A 17,305-nucleotide genomic window follows, 5' to 3' on the forward strand; every position below is an offset into this window, starting at 1 on the left:
ACAATCAGATTTGATTCTAAAATCTGTGCATTTAACCCTATGCTAAAATTGAAGCATAAAGTGACATAAAAATATTCTTACACAAACTTTAAGTGATGAAAGTGTAAACATATTCATTTACATTGATAATATATTATATTAACATTAATATCATTTATTTATTATTTTTTTGTTTAAAAGTTTAGGGTCAGTAAGACTTTTTTTATTTTTATTATTTCACAAGGATGCATTAATTTTATCAGTAATGACAGTAAACATTTATAACGCTACAAAAAATATTTCAATATTTCAAATAAAAGCCTGGAGTAATGATGCTGAAAATTCAGCTTTGCATCACAGAAATAAATTAAATTTTAAAACATATTAACAAACACAAAACAGTTACTGTAAACTATAATAATATGTCACAATATTACTGATTTTAACTCTATTTTTGATCACATAAATGCAGTTTTGGTTTGCATAAGAGGCTTCTTTCAAAAACATTAAACCATGTGACTCAACACATCTTTATAAATGAGGTCTGGACAAGGCAAAAGGATTAAAAGCTCTTTTTATAAAATGAAGCTGTCATTAGTTTCTGCTTATTAACTTAATTTTCTATTAAAATTAGGTGGACAGAGCCAGCACATTACTGCAATTGTTTAACTAGAACATGTGTATTAGTATTCTGTTACTCATCCTTCTCACCTAGCAGACACTTTATACATTTACCTGCACATAAATCAATGAGAAGCAAATTGACTCACTCAAGGGCACAAGAGTTATAAGGGACTGCAGGAGATTTCTATTCCATTTCCAAAGTTTGAACCTTCGCCCTTTGTCATACCAGCCTTGAGGCTTAAACACTAGGACACCAAATTATTCTCTTCATCTGGCTTTCATCCACACACCTCAGAAAAAGGTTTGTGCCGTGTTGCATGTATAGAATTTAAATGGGGGTTGGATGTTTACAAATACTGTATGTTCAAAAAACTCGATATACTCAACACAACACAGGCTTTGGGTAAACACATAGGTAAAGTTCTGTTTTAATTTAATTTAATTTAATTTAATTTCTTTTTTTTTTAATTTTACATCTGAAGTGACCATATTGCACTTCTTCTAGTTCATTTGACACAGTAAAAGGGTTAGTAAGAGTAGAATATGATATGATATGATATGATATGATATGATATGATATTCCAAACACAGCCTTACGAGAACATCTTTGACCATCACTTTTAATGCAGACAGACAGAATTTTAGAATCACAATAGGCAACAGAACAAAAGAATATTTTAAAAGATTGTAGATTTATGACTGAAATGACAAAAGGGAGTAACTCTAAGCCATCCTGCCACAAATTGTTGAAATCAAAAATGAATGAGAAGCTGATAGGAGAATAGATGCGGCTGATAACAGCTCTGAAATGGCATTCGTGATCGAATCACAGCAGATAGCTGGATGTATAATTTGGACTACAATTTCATGTGGAGAAAAGGATTAAAATCAGCATATTTTGCATTTGCCTAATACACTAGTATTCAAAAGTTTTGAGGTTGGTAAGTTTTTCTTATGTTTTGGACAGAAGTCTCATGAACACAAAAGCTGCATTTATTTAATCAAAAACAGTAAAAACAGCACTTTTGTGAAAAATGATTACAATTTAAAATACCTGCTTTCTATTTTAAAATTGTGATTTATTCCTGTGATGCAAAGCTGAATTTTCAGCATCATTACTCCAGTCTATAGTGTGACACGATCCTTCAGAAATCATGCTTATATGCTGATTTGCTGCTGAAGAAGCATTTATTATCATCAATGTTGAAAACAGTTGTGCTGCTTAATATCTTTGTTGAAACGGTGATACTTTATTTCAGGATTCTTTGATGAACAAAGTTCAAAAGAAATCTTTTGTAACATTATGAATTTCGTTACTGTCACTTTTGATCAAGTTACTGCTTCTTTGCTCAACAAAAACTTTAATTTCTTTTATCCTTTCAGTCTTTCTTACTGACCCTAAATGTTTTTTTATTCACATCAGTACATAATTTAGATTCTTTCCACAGCCATTTAAATATATCAAGTGCATGATTTTGTGTGTTTGTGATAAAAATAAATCTCTGTTGTCCACATATGCTGCATTCTATTAGACAACTATCCAAAAAAGAGAAAAAATCTCTCTGTCCTGTCTAAACCGTGTGTGTGTGCCAGGTAACCCAGCTGGCCGAGGGAAAGATCAATTGTGCACTTCGGTTGATTAAACAGGGCTGTTTGCCTGGAGACGGTTTGATTTTGCCATCTCCCCTTTGTTGTTTCTCACATAAGCTATTGTGCATTCAAAATGTGTTACATTCACACATTTCGCATTCATGCTGTGACCAGGTTGTGCGTGTGTTTGTGCACATGTGCATTTGAGGTCACAACCTAGAATCTGATTGGCTCGTTCCATTACCTTCAAGGCCGTGATCACGCTGGGTGGATAGCTCAGCCCCACCATGTTGGAGGTCCGTCGGTACATCCTGTCAGAAAGAGATAACACACTCCTGTCAGTGTGTGAGAGCTTCTGGGAAATAAAAAAGGGGGAAATTCCTTGTTTCACATCAGATGTCCTTTAACATTTATATTTTAGGAGCATGCAGTGCTGGAAATATGAGACTAGACAGGAAATGCACAGCAGGGTCACAGGTCAGCCCTGATCGATCCATGAGTCAGGCCCTGCTTAAAATGTATCAGCTCTTTATCAGTTCTTTGAAGGTTTCCATCTATTACCTGTGGGATGCCTATAGGGTTTAAATTAGTTTACTTTATACCGTTAGCTTTGGAAAAACCCTCACACACCTTTCCACAAATATCCCTGCTTGCACCGCGTGCACGATGCTGCGAAATCGTGGCTTCTCCTCCGACCGTCTCAACATCAGCCCCATCTGACGTGTGAAAGTTGAAGCCAGCCAGTCGCGCACTTCTGAGGGAACAGAGTCGGACTGGATGTCACTGAGCTCATCTTCTGTATCCACCAACCGCCTGCAGGAACAAATGCACACACACACACACACATATAAGACACGATTGCGGTCTGAAGACACTAAATGGGTAAGTCATGTCACTTTCGATCACGTCAGATGAAATTTCAGCCAAAACGCCTCTGAGCAAAAGTGATGGAAAGAAGAAGATAAAAATATACTATTCCACTTCAAAGACAATGGAAATACAAACTAACATGTCTGATCACCTAAACATATGGAAAACCATCTCCACCACAAAAATTCACACTTTGACAAATCATAATTGACAATATCATAATTCTAAGATAAAAATTGTAACTGTGACAGAAAAGGTCAAAATTCTAATTATGACTCAAGTCAAAATTATGATAAAGTCATAATTGTGCCAAAGTCAAAATTGATATACTGATAATTAAGTCAAAATGAAGAGGTAAAAAGTCATAACTGTGACAGCTGACATACTTAATGATAATTCTGATACAAAAAAGTCCAAATTATGATGTAATAATGAAATAAAAGACAAAATTATAAATCAAAAGTGACACTTTTGACACACAAAATTATAATTCTGATACAAAAAAAAAGTTATGACGTCATAACTATGACAATAAGTTAAAATTGACTCATAATTGTGACTAAATTGTAACTGACATACTAACTCATATTTATGACAAAAAAGTTAAAAGTATGAGTTAGTCATAATTATATGACGAGTCAAAATTATGAGTCAATTATGACAAATAAATTAGTTTCTCATAATTATGACTTAGTATTTCAGAATTTAGACTTCTCATAATTATGTCTTTTTTTGTCATATGTCACATGGTGCTGTGAGATCATAAGAACTCAATTAATCTGATTCATGAATGAATCACTGAAACTGGTTTTGTGAACAGAATCAAATTCACTGTAAAAAGTGATAAGTTGACTTAACTTTTAACTTAAAAATTGAGGAAACCCGTTGCCTTAAATTTTTTAAGTAAATGATAATTAAAAAATAAGTTAAGTGAATTGTCAAGTTCATTTAACTTTTTTTTAAAATTATTATTTACTTAATAATTTTAAGGCAACGGGTTTCTATGGAAGCAGAATAATGACAATAGTTTTTGAAACATAAAGCATGCTGAATTCCACAAATCGAAAAAAAGATGCATTGCAATTAACAGTGCTTGCATTTTAATGCCTTGTATTTCCAGGGCTTGCATTTTTAGGTCCTGAAATTTAACACAGTTGTTTATTTAAGCTGTGAATATTTCAATTCAAAATATTTCACACACATTTTCATAATGTGTTCTTATTCCCCTTCCAGAATTCACTTCCAAAATATTCAATCTGTTTAAAAATACGATTTATAATATTCGACAGGCAAATTTCGGTCACTTTATTTCACTTTCCAGATTCGCTGCCACAAATTCAGTGGTTAAAATTCGACAGAAAATTCAGCGTTGCACATCCGGGAACCGCTGGAATAGCAGTAGAGCACCGATGCATGATCTCCAGCTGATGTCAGCCGCTCACCAGCAGGTGGCGCAAGCGGCTGTTGATGAAGGCCATATGTGGATCAAGTCATTCTTTTACAAAAACTGATTTGCAGAAATGGAGCAAGCGCTAAGTAGAAGTTTTGATTATCTGGGCCAGTATAAACATGTGGAAACGCTGATTGTGTGTATGTTTAATTCAACATCTTCGCTTCGCTACATGCAAGCAGCTTTCTCTACCATAAAGGAGATTATAATGCTCTTTCACCCAATGCTGAAGTACAGAACTAACATTACATCTGAGGAAGACATATATTGCTTTCGGTTGCTTAGTTTCTGTAACTTTGTATCATGGCTTGTGTGATGCTGTGCTGTAATACTGGGGTTCCCCTCATCCGTCACACTCCAGGATTCCCCAACGACGCGTAACGCGCCTCAGTGAACTAATACAGTGATATAAGACCTCAGATCTCAGAATACACTTTATTGATGATTATGCGAACTAAATGGACAGTTAAGCAGATGTAGAATATGAACGAACGTGCAAGGTTTCACGCTGTTTCCTCTCAGAAATCGGTTAAAGAAAACACATTACGTGGCTCAGTAGTGCACTAACACAATAACAGCTATTAGACTTGTTTGAGATGCGCCTCGCCTGAAATGTAGGCGGCTGCAGTGAGGGGAGGAGTGAAATAAGCGCAGTCAAGATGGACAGTTCTGAGCTCTCGAAGTGGAACAGATACCTACGAGATCAAAGGCGGATATTGCATTATTCTCACTCATGTGCTGTGCTGCTAATAAATGTGATATAATTTCAGTTCTGTTGCTTTTATATAAATATAAATATGATGAACAAGACACTCAAAGTGCTTGCTATTTAATATGAAAGGCATATTTATCATCCATTTCTACTTTAATATAAACATGTAGAAAATTATAGAAATATGACAACAATCACATATCTCACACAGAGATCGCACAGTCATAGTGTTTGGGAATATTCAAGCATAATTTAAATACACAATCACATGAAATCAGATTGGCATCAAGATATCAGGCATGCATCTCGCGGTGATCGGTTCTGCGCAGATTTTGCTCATCTCCAACAAGCCTATTAAAAGACCAAACTCAGATCTTACTGATGATGCAAACAGATGAGGATATGAACGCGCACATTAAACATTTCCCATAAAGAAAACACTTAAGGTGGTTTGTTGCCTCAGTGATAATAAATGATTAACTTCAGCATCTAATTAATAAAATATATTATTGTATATTACGTACATTTAAGCAGATGAACCCAGAATATGAGACCACAAGCAAACCATTTTTTCTCCCATAGAAAACCAAGCGCTATAGTTTTAGGTTTGATATTCGCCTAGGCTGCTTTAGGGACCGTCTGCAAATTTACCTCACAGTACAAAACGAAGTAATAATTTATTAAATTATTTAAATGTAATTATTAAATTCCAATAATTTATTCAAATTAATGTTTAGTCAAACTGACTAAATATATATTGCCAATAACTCGCCTTAGACAATAATTTCCCTAAGTATGTACACTACACAAATATTTTTAAGAAAAAACAATTACAGTAATTCACCAAAATGTTACTAGTGACCAGACTGACTTACTACAGTTGAAATGTTGCCAACATCTTCCTCACTGTACATACAGTATATAATTATTCTTAAGAAATTACTGTAATTTTTTTTTCTTAAATAAATTCAGACAAAAACGTTCATTTTCTGGTTGTCATACACTCATTAAGTTACAATTTTCATATGATCAAGCAGAACGTTAATGTTATCTTGTGCTTTAGCAAGGTATCTCTGGCTAAAACTAGCTAACGCAAACCCTCCTTCGAGTTACCCACCGTATTTATTTTTAAATATTTTCTAAATCCCTCCATTGAATATTAATTCCCATTTGGTGGCCTTTTGTGTCCAAAATTGTGCAAAAACATTGTGGGACATGGTTTTCACACTGTAGCTGTCATTGTAAGACAGTGAGCAACGTTTGTTTGTCTGAGGGAGCAACAGTAACTAAGGGGGGCGGGGCTTACCGATAGGTCAACTGTGAATTGTACATACAGTAAGGGAGATACTGGCAAAATTTCACAACTTACTACAACCTGTGGAACATGAAAAACCCTTTTGGTGAATTACTGTAGTTTTTTTTAAAATATATTTGTGTACTGTACATACCGTAAGGGAGATATTGGCAAAATCTAACCTGTAGTAAGTCAGTTTTGTATCTAGCAACATATTACAACCATTGGAAAACCTTTCCAGGGATCTTTTATAAGTAAATAATTGTGTACTGTACATATATATATAAAGGGAGGTATTGTCAAAATCTAATCTGTAGTAAATCATATGAGCAATACAAGCTTTACAATTTGACAGTGTGTTATTTTAAATGTTAAAAGTAATTTTAATTTAAATACATTGGACGGTTTAACCCAGTCGGTGGAATTGTCAGATGGCCCCTTGGGTGCGATAGCGCGTTTACATTTGCAGCAACAATACACCTAGGCGGTTTTGAACTAATTTTTTATGTCGATATAAAGCGGTTGCTTACTGTTAAAACTAATCATGGTATTGATATCTTTGTAGGACTGTCGACTCTATAGATCAGTGGTAAGGGAAAGCAACGAAAATGCAGCGCGTTGCGTTCTTCTGACCTCATTTGCTTGCCTGTATATAGTTTGCATAATCATCAATAAAGTGTATTCTGAGATCTGAGGTCTTATATCACTGTATTAGTTCACTGAGGCACGTTACGCGTCGTTGGGGCATCCTGGAGTGTGACGGATGAGGGGAACCCCAGTATTACAGCACAGCGTCACACAAGCCATGATACAAAGTTACAGAAACTAAGCAACCGAAAGCAACATATGTCTTCCTCAGATGTAATGTTAGTTCTGTACTTCAGCATTGGGTAAAAGAGCATTATAATCTCCTTTGTGGCAGAGAAAGCTGATTGCATGTAGGCTACGGGAAACAGCGAAGATGTTGAATTAAACATACACACAATCAGCGTTTCCACATGTTTATACTGGCCCTGATAATCAAAACTTCTACTTAGCACTTGCTCCATTTCTGTAAATCAGTTTTTGCAAATGAATGACTTGATCCACATATGGCCTTCATCAACAGCCGCTTGCGCCACCTGCTGGTGAGCGGCTGACATCAGCTGGAGATCATGCATCGGTGCTCTACTGCTATTCCAGCGGTTCCCGGATGTGCAACGCTGAATTTTCTGCCGAATTTTAACCACTGAATTTGTGGCAGCGAATCTGGAAAGTGAAATAAAGTGACCGAAATTTGCCTGTCGAATATTATAAATCGTATTTTTAAACTGATTGAATATTTTGGAAGTGAATTCTGGAAGGTGAATATGAATTATCGAATTTTTAATTATGAAAATGTGTGTGAAATATTTTGAATTGAAATATTCACAGCTTAAATAAACAACTATGTTAAATTTCAGGACCTAAAAATGCAAGCCCTGGAAATACATGGCATTAAAATGCAAGCACTGTTAATTGCAATGCATCTTTTTTTCGATTTGTGGAATTCAGCATGCTTTATGTTTCAAAAACTATTGTCATTATTCTGCTTCCATAGGTTTCCTAAATTTTTTTTAAGTTAAGTCAACTTATCACTTTTTACAGTGGTTCTTTCAAAAAAGCATTGCTATTTCTCTCATGAACTCTTATGAACATGCTGAAAAGAGTGAGGGAGGATATCAAGACTTTCTGTTAATTAATTTGTTCTACTTTTTTATAAAGTTATGATATGGGAAACACAATATTTGTGTGCCACAAACTTGTATGGACTATAATTATGATACTCCATTTGGAAGCCTGAAAGCTCCAGTCCCTATTCATTACAAGTGCATAAAAAAGAATAACAAAATAGGGACATTCAGCAAAAATGTTCCTTTTGTGTTTTTTAAAAGTAAATCAAATAGGTTTGGAAAAACATAATGATGGAAACTTTGCATTTCATTTGATGCATGGCACATTTTCCTCTCAGATGGTTGCCAATGTTTCCATTTCTGTCTAAACAACTGAATAAAAACACATCAAATGCTGAAGGCTCTCATGCAGTGAGGAGATAGCATTACAGAACACGTGCAATCCCTCTTCCATTTGCATTTTTATTTCAAACAAAGGTTTAAGAGCAGCTTTAGAGATTAAACACACTCTAGAAACAACACATACCTCTAACCCCAAACTTGTTGATTTAATATTTACCAAAAGAAAAAGACTAAGAGAAATTCACAATGCATGTGTTGTGCTCACCTTGTTTCTTCAATGTAGACAGATTCCAAAACAGATGCAGCATATTCTAGGTTTTTCTTCAAGTCGACAACAGAAGCCTCACCTCTCTCCAACTGTTTCACTAAACATCTCAGCCTGAAATGAAAAGAAAAAAAAAAAAAACAGAATTTGATTAGGAAAAAGTTGTTTTTGAATTTAATGGCCTGGATTTAATTGTCTTTAATAAATAGGACAGTGGAGATAAGCGGAAAAAAATATCAAAATAAATAAAATATAAAATAAAAAATAAAATAAAAAATAGATTCCAACCAAGTCTTGCTGTGGATTCAATTCTGACACGTTCAAGTCACCAAATACAAACAAACTTTTGCATTTTCGAAGGCAAAACAATTGCTTAAAGCAGAAGTTGTTTGAGGCAAGTTTTCTTTAAAAGTGAGTTTGAAGCCCGATATGTGTGCTGTACATTTGCAGGGTGGTTTGTGGCTGCCAAATACATTTTACACAAAGTGAATAGATTCATCCATCATCTTTATTGCTAAAGATGATAAAAGCGCTCTATTTTGCTGACCGTCTCCAGATTCTTTTTACTACTGAGAAATAAACTGATGCATTCTGTGTTGATTTTGACAAAGTGTTCAGCTGTTATCTGAACAGACTGAATGTGTATTATAATAAACGTAGTTCCAGTCTTAATAGCTTTGCAGTGAGACACCTGCTTTGTCTTAGTTTAATGTCCTTGTAAGAGATGGCCCAGTGGTCAGAGGGAATAATTACAATCAAGCTGGTCAGACGTTTTGGTGGATCCCAAAAAGGTGGTTTATTACCGTGAGGTAGGGAAGAAAATTACATAGTCACATACTGAAATACAAAAAAAAAAAAAAAAAAAAAAAAAACAACAACTGTACAAAACAGCAACAATGTGCAAAGAAAGGCTACACCAAATACTTTGGTCCAATTTGCAACAGGGTCTCTCCTTTGGCTAGCTCCCTCTTCAGACTGTACCAAATGAACAAACAGGGTCCATACATTATACACAGAAAAAAAAGAAAATAATGAAACATTACACACATACACAAATAACAATCTGTGTAAACCCATGGGTGCTTAAACACACTACATAAAAATGAAAAAGGAAAAGAAAAGTAAAAGTAAAGAATTGTTCAGCTGCTATTCCCCCCTTCCCCCAGAAAAAAACACCAATGGTTCAGTCCAATAAGGGGCATGCTAATGCTATAAAAACCAGTTTGATCTACATGGTCTGTTTGATGGTACAGCATGAGAATGGAAGGCCAACAGCCAAAACAAAAAGGTTTTGGGGAAATTCTCACCAGAAATAAAGGTAATTCTGACTGAAATTAAACTGTGTGACGTTTGTTTAAAAAGAATAACTGATTGAACAAAATGTTGGCCAAAAAAAAAAACAAGAACAACATGGTATCATACTCATTTGAAACAGGCAAAACAATTACACAACACCATGATGATTTAAAAGATGGTAAATGCTGGCATAATCAAGTAATGACGTGTGCATGTGTATCAAGTCCATGTAATTTCTTGTCTGTCACCAAGCTTACCTTGTGACAGTCTTCTTCTCCCCTTTTAAAATTTAAGAAGCATTTTTTTTCTTTGGCTTCCCATTGGTGCCCCCCCAAATATTAGCAGCATCAAGTCTCAGGCACTATGGCTATAATTCAGTGAACAGACTGCATTCACTGTTTTGTTTATGAGCCACACATCTCTGAAGTGAACTACGATCTTCAGTCATGTGGAGAGAGGGCCAAATCAAAAGGCCAAATGTCCCAGGTGTGTGCAGCAGAGAGATTTTTCTGCATGGGTCTGGGCGATGAGGTGCGTGTTTGCATGAATGGAGAACACAGGAAACACATTTGACCCAATTCCCATCCCAAATGACTGGACTGAGCGAGCCAGAGCAGCATGCAGGGATGAGGCAGAGTGAAATCATGTCACAGTCAGTCTACTGAGCAAACGTAAAAAGATATTTTGCAAAATATAAGATATTCCAAAAGCACATTTAGGAGAATGCTGGTTTGAGCTGTTTCAGTTCCCACTAACTTTCAATGTATGGACAAAAAATACAAGTTAATTGGAACCAAAACTGGTAATAAACATTTTTCAAAATAGCGCGGTGACTTTTTTTTTCCTCAGAATTGTAAGGTAGAAAGTCACAATTGCAGGATATAAATTCGCACTTGCTAGAAATAAGATCACAATTCTGACTTTTTTTCCTCAGAATTGTGAGATATAAACTCGCAAGTTATAAAGTCCAGTTCTGAGGAGAAAAAGATTGATATGTTCTCAGAATTGCGAGTTCATATCTCAGAATTCTGGGAAAAAAGTCATAATTGTGAGTTTGTATCCAGCAATTCTGAGAAAAAAATTCAGAATTACAAGATGTTAACACAATTGTGAGAAAAAAAAAAAATTGTGAGATAGAAAATCGCAATTACCTTTTTTATTTTTTTATTCAGTGGCGGAAACAGGCTTCCATATGAGGGTGAGTAAGTGATGACAGAATTTAAATTTTTGGGTGGACTATCCGTTTAAATTCACAGTTCTGTTCAAACTTTGATTTATTTCAGAAAAATAGTGTGGTCCGACTGTAAATGCCCTCCTAAAAACATGGTGATACCATCGTACATGTCCAAAAATCTTTTTGCAAGTAAACCGTGTCTTGATAAACTGAATCAATTTTATTTTAAAATATTGATAATTACATTGAAGCAGTCTTTATTAATTGAGAATTAGGGAAAATTACCATTGAGAAATGAGATAAAATAAAATAACAGTTCTGTGGCATAGCCATGATACTGATAATAAAAAATGGAATTATAAAAAATAAGAACAAATCTTGAAAGTGATCAGTTTGGAAGTAGCTGCACGTTTAGTCCATTTCAACAAAAAATGACAACTTGTGACTCTCCTCTCAATTATCTCTTGTCCTCTATCTTCAAGTGGTCAGCAGCTGTGTTATTTGAATGAAGTGCTCTCGTTCAACTGAAAAGCGTGACGTCGGAAGCAGGGTCGAGGACACGCTGTTTGAACAATGTTATCAAAACAGGCGAAGCGGAGCAGAAACACATTCTGCTGGCGTCCCCAAGGAATCCCCTCCTTCAGACAAACGCAATCGATGCCGCAAGTCAATGCCATCCCATTAGAGGATTAGTACTTCCTAGAATTTGTCCAGAGCAGAAATGATAAGAGCAAAAATTCTTTAGACGTGCGCATCCACTCGGCCACCACTGCACAATGTATGACCTTTCTAATACAGAGAAAGAGCCAGATTAAATGCTTATGATTAGACCATTAAATCACGCCTTCCGTTTCAGATTGGGATTGGATTTAGACAGCATGTTTCAAATAAAGGTCTTGTGGGCTGAAAGAATTGAGGAATGTAAATGTGTTTTAGTCGTGATTGCTGAGCTCGGTAATGTCTGTGAACAGGAAGTGGTCAAGCCGTAATGCATCAACATGCTGCAATTTCCTCGAGCTGAATTCTACAGGGAAATTCACTTTTAATCTAACTGACAGGGCTCAAAATGGACTGCTTTTATTGATTGTGTGTGTGTGTGTTTTTTCTTAAAACGGCATGTGCTGTTGATAAGGATGGATTATGATGTCAGTATACCTTGTGCACCCAACAAAACATTTTCTATAATTTGCGTATACTATAATAGTATGACAATTTCACACTGATTTTATTAGATTTTTTTATTTTATGTAAACTTAATTATCAGGCTTGGGTAAATATTCATACTTTATTATTATTATAATTAATTATTATTATTATTATTGTTGTTTTTTAAATTCAAATTTAAACGTTTTTTAAATTTGAATAAAATGAAAACTAAAAGACTTTCAAATAACATAAGCCAATATTTTATTCACAATAGAACATATAGAGAACATAAATGTTTAAATGGAGAAATTTTACACTTTTATCCACTAAATGAGCTCATTTCAAATTTGATGCCTGCTACTCTCAAAAAAGTTGGCACGGGGGCAACAAACGGCTGAAAAAGCATGACATTTTGAAAAGTTCAGCTGGGAGAACATCTAGAAACTAATTAAGTTAAATTGACATTTATTTATTTATTCCTTTATTTAACCAGGGGAGGTCATATTGAGACTAAAGTCTCTTTTGCAAATGATCCCTGGCCAAGAAAGGCAACACTTAAAATTTAAATAAAATACATTTGGAAAAAAAGAAACCTCATCAACAACAAACAAAACATACCACATTACATAATGACATAGCAACACTACAAAAACCATACCACAACACCTAACAAAAACAAATTAAATACAACAACAAACAAAATATAACATCATAACCAAGACATCATTCAACAAGCAGTATAAAAAAGCCACAGGCAAAAACAAAACAGTAACCTATATACAATCACACTTATAGCTGAAGGTTTCTGTGATATATGATTTAAAATCATTAAGTGTAATAAAAGTTCTTAACTTCAACTGTTTCTGCAAAGCATTCCAAGTTGAAGGGGCATTGTAACGGAAAGCAATTTTACCAAATTCAGATTTTACAACAGGTATAGTAAAAAGAATGCTGTTTTAGACCTAAGATTGTACCTACTGTTTTCTACAAAAGAGAAACTGATAAATAAGAGGGCAATAATCCTATCACTGCCTTATAAATAAAGATAAGCCAGTGATGCTGTCTACGAATTGAGAGTGGAGGCCAACCTGATAAACTATATAAACTACAGTGATGTGTAGAATACTCAGCCTTAATGACAAAGCGTAGGGCAGAATGGTAAACCGAATCCAGTGAGCGTAATACAGACTTTGCTGCATGCATATAAAGAATATCTCCATAGTCTACAACAGACAAAAAAGTAGCAGCAACAAGTTCCTTTCTTACTTTTAAATTAAAACAAGCCTTATTTCTGTAATAAAAACTCTCATCTTTTTTTACCAAGTTATCTACATGGGGTTTAAATGAGATTTACAGGGGGTTTAAATGAGATGGGGTTTACAGACATCAGGTCTGTAACATGATTAGCTATGAAAGTGAAAGCGACCCATACTCGGAATTTGTGCTGTGCATTCAACCAATCCAAGTGCACACACACAGCAGTGAACACACATACAAACCGTGAACATACACCCGGAGCAGTGGGTAGCCATATACGCTGCGGCGCATGGGGAGCAGTTGGGGATTTGGTGCCTTGCTCAAGGGCACCTCAGTCGTGGTATTGAAAGTGGAAGAGAGCGCTGTAAATTCACTCCCCCCACCTACAATTCCTGCTGGACCTGAGACTCGAACCCGCAACCTTTGGGTTACGAGTCCAACTCTCTAACCATTAGGCCACAACTAAAAGGGATGTCTTAGTCTCTCAGAAGTAAAGATGGGCAGAGGCTGTCCAATCTGTGAAAGAGTGCATAAAAAGATTGTGGAATACTTTAAAAACAACATTCCTCAACGTCAAATTGCAAAGGCTTTGCAAATCTCATCATCTACAGTGCATAACATCATCAAAAGATTCAGAGAAACTGGAGAAATCTCTGTGTGTAAGGGACAAGGCCGAAGACCTGTGTTGGATGCCTGTGGTCTTCGGGCCCTCAGACAACACTGCATCACTCATCAGCATGATTCTGTCATTGACATTACTAAATGGGCCCAGGAATATTTCCAGAAACCATTGTCGGTAAACACAATCCGCCGTGCCATCTGCGGATGCCAACTAAAGCTCTATCATGCAAAAAGGAAGCCATATGTGAACATGGTCCAAAGAAGCGCTGTCATGTCCTGTAGGCCAAGGCTCATTTAAAATGGACTGTTCCAAAGTAGAAAAGTGTTCTATGGTCAGACGAGTCCAAATTTGGCATTCTTGTTGGATGCCGTGTCCTCCGGGCTAAAGAGGAGGGAGACCTTCCAGCGTGTTATCAGCGTTCAGTTCAAAAGCCAGCATCTCTGATCATATGGGGGTGCAAAAGTGCATATGGTATGGGCAGCTTGCATGTTTTGGAAGGCACTATGAATCCACAGCCATATCACCCTGCAGCCCAAGACTGGTTGCCTACTGAAGCGAAGAAGGGTTGAGCCTGGTCAGTACCTGGATGGGAGACCTCCTGGGAAAACTAGGTTGCTGTTGGAAGAGGTGTTAGTGAGGCCAGCAGGGGGTGCTTACCCTGTGGTCTGTGTGGGTCCTAATGCCCCAGTATAGTGACAAGGACACTATACTGTCAAAAAACACCGTCTTTTGGATGAGACGTTAAACCGAGGTCCTGACTCTCTGTGGTCATTAAAAATCCCATGGTACCTCTCGTAAAGAGTAGGGGTGTAAACTGGGTGTCCTGGCCAAATTCCCGTCACTGGCCCTTGTCAATCATGGCCTCCTAATAATCCCCATCCACTGAATTGGCTCTATGATTCTCTCTCCTCTCCACCTGTAGCTGGTGTGTGGTGAGCGCACTGGCGCCGTTGTCCTGTGGCTGCCGTCGCATCATCCAAGTGGATGCTGCACACTGGTGGTGGTTGAGGAGAGACCCCCCACATAATTGTAAAGTGCTTTGGCTGTACAACAATACACAATAAAAGTGCTATATAAATGCATCATTCATTCATTCATTCATGAATGCTGAAAGGTATATAAAGGTTTTAGAGCAACATATGCTCCCCTCCAGACGACGTCTATTTCAGGGAAGGCTTTGTGTATTTCAGCAGGACAATGCAAAACCACATACTGCAGCTATTACAACAGCATGGCTTCGTAGTAGAAGAGTCTGGGTGCTGATTTGGCCTGCCTGCAGTCCAGATCTGAACATTTGGCACATCATTAAACGAAAAATACATCAAAGACGACCACAAACTCTTCAGCAGGTGGAAACCTATATCAGGAAAGAATGGGACCAAATTCCAACACCAAAACTCCAGAAACTCATAACCTTGATGCCCAGACGTCTTCAAACTGTTTTAAAAAGAAGAGGAGATGCTACACCATGGTAAACATGCCCCCGTCCCAACTCTTTTGAGACCTGTTGCAGGCATCAAATTTGAAATGAGCTCATTTTGTGCATAAAATTGTAAAATTTCTCAGTTTAAACATTTGTTATGTTATCTATGTTTTTATTGTGAATAAAATACTGGCTCATGTGATTTGAAATTCTTTTAGTTTTCATTTTATTCAAATTTAAAAAATGTCCCAACATTTCCGGAATTCGGGTTGTAATATTATTATATAAATTATAAATATTATTTAAACAATGACATTTAAATATAAATATTATTTAAACAATGACGGAACAATCAAATTGGTATTGAGAAACATAAAATAAAATAAAATAAATCTAGCAGGCATTATCGTAACCTACAGGTCAGAGCAACAGTTTAAAGTTAGGTTAGATATTATAAACATTCTATAAACATGAATAACTCCACATTCGCAGACATATGAAGGAAACTCTATTGTCCCCTTGAGGTCTGAGGTTTGTCACCATGACAGTATCACAAGAACGCATGTTAAGCACGTCGTTATGTACAACAAGACGTATGCAGTGCATTAGCCAAGCATTCGTGACTGGATTTGCATATTTATACAGAGTATGTGTGTCTGGTCGAAGGCGAGCTTTGTATGCAAATATCATTCTATTCGATGCTCATTCACTGTCAAATTTTGTCTGACAGACATACTGTTTATGTTGTGCGAACAGACCACCAGTGGTATCACATACTAGGCTTCCTGTTCATTAGCGGCTCCTAATGAGCATGTGTGCCGATGACTCATCATGAATGTTTGACTTTTGCAGAGCAGATAAACTCCAGCCTAAGGGGTTAAGACTGCAAACTTGTGAAGAAAGACATCTAAGCCAGACTCTATAGTTCTGTTATAAAAACTAGTGAGCGTCCTACCTAGATAGCATTTCAATAAAAACATTGGATAGATAGATAGATTTGCTTAATCTTATTTATTTTTAATTGTATTTTATTCAATATTTATGTGTGCTACATGTATTTATGTTATATATTTTAGTATTGTGTTGTTCACTTGTGTTTGGAACAGAGGTTTTGTCACCATTGACTTTTATGTCTGTGCCGAGGCTCCAGATCTCGAGGGCGTAACAACCTGATCACTCAGTAGAGTATAAGACACAGCACGAACAGGGGAACACTATTAAAACACAGACCTCTGGAGAGACATGACGATGTCTGGACTTTCTTGTCTGCCTTTTTTCACCTCTGAGATACTTCAAGGTCACTTTTAATCCTTCCTTTAATCTTGTCTCCTACCTTTTACCCTTTCTTTTAACGTATAACACACACAAACACAATCAAATGCATTAACTTACACAAACCGCTTACCCAAAAATCAACACATGCCCTCTTTCGTTCCACGCTCTGAGAGATTTCCATCTTTCTCTCTCCACTGAAGGTCAGTGGACGGTCTGTTTTAAGGTGAGTCATTGAAGATCTGAGCCATTATCACACTTTACTGACTTCTTGAAAATACACAAAAGCTTCTGGACGTCTGAGGACACGAGATTTATTCAGGACGTCCGTGTCTCG

At 36.3% G+C, this 17,305-nt stretch overlaps 1 protein-coding gene across 6 annotated transcripts in view; it reads right to left on the reverse strand.

Annotated features, from left to right (window-relative positions):
• pde1ca (phosphodiesterase 1C, calmodulin-dependent a) overlaps nucleotides 1-17,305 on the reverse strand; it is an 86,455-nt gene that overhangs the window by 18,152 nt on the left and 50,998 nt on the right. For all 6 annotated transcript variants that reach the window (XM_058765312.1, XM_058765310.1, XM_058765313.1 and 3 more), the window contains 3 exons: nucleotides 8,779-8,892; nucleotides 2,824-3,006; nucleotides 2,438-2,504 (listed from right to left, as the gene is read on the reverse strand). In XM_058765312.1, coding sequence (XP_058621295.1) covers nucleotides 2,438-2,504; nucleotides 2,824-3,006; nucleotides 8,779-8,892 — 364 coding nt within the window. The remainder of the gene's footprint in view (nucleotides 1-2,437; nucleotides 2,505-2,823; nucleotides 3,007-8,778; nucleotides 8,893-17,305) is intronic.

This window comes from Onychostoma macrolepis, chromosome 24, assembly GCF_012432095.1.
Source record: "Onychostoma macrolepis isolate SWU-2019 chromosome 24, ASM1243209v1, whole genome shotgun sequence".
Classification (NCBI taxonomy): domain Eukaryota; kingdom Metazoa; phylum Chordata; class Actinopteri; order Cypriniformes; family Cyprinidae; genus Onychostoma; species Onychostoma macrolepis.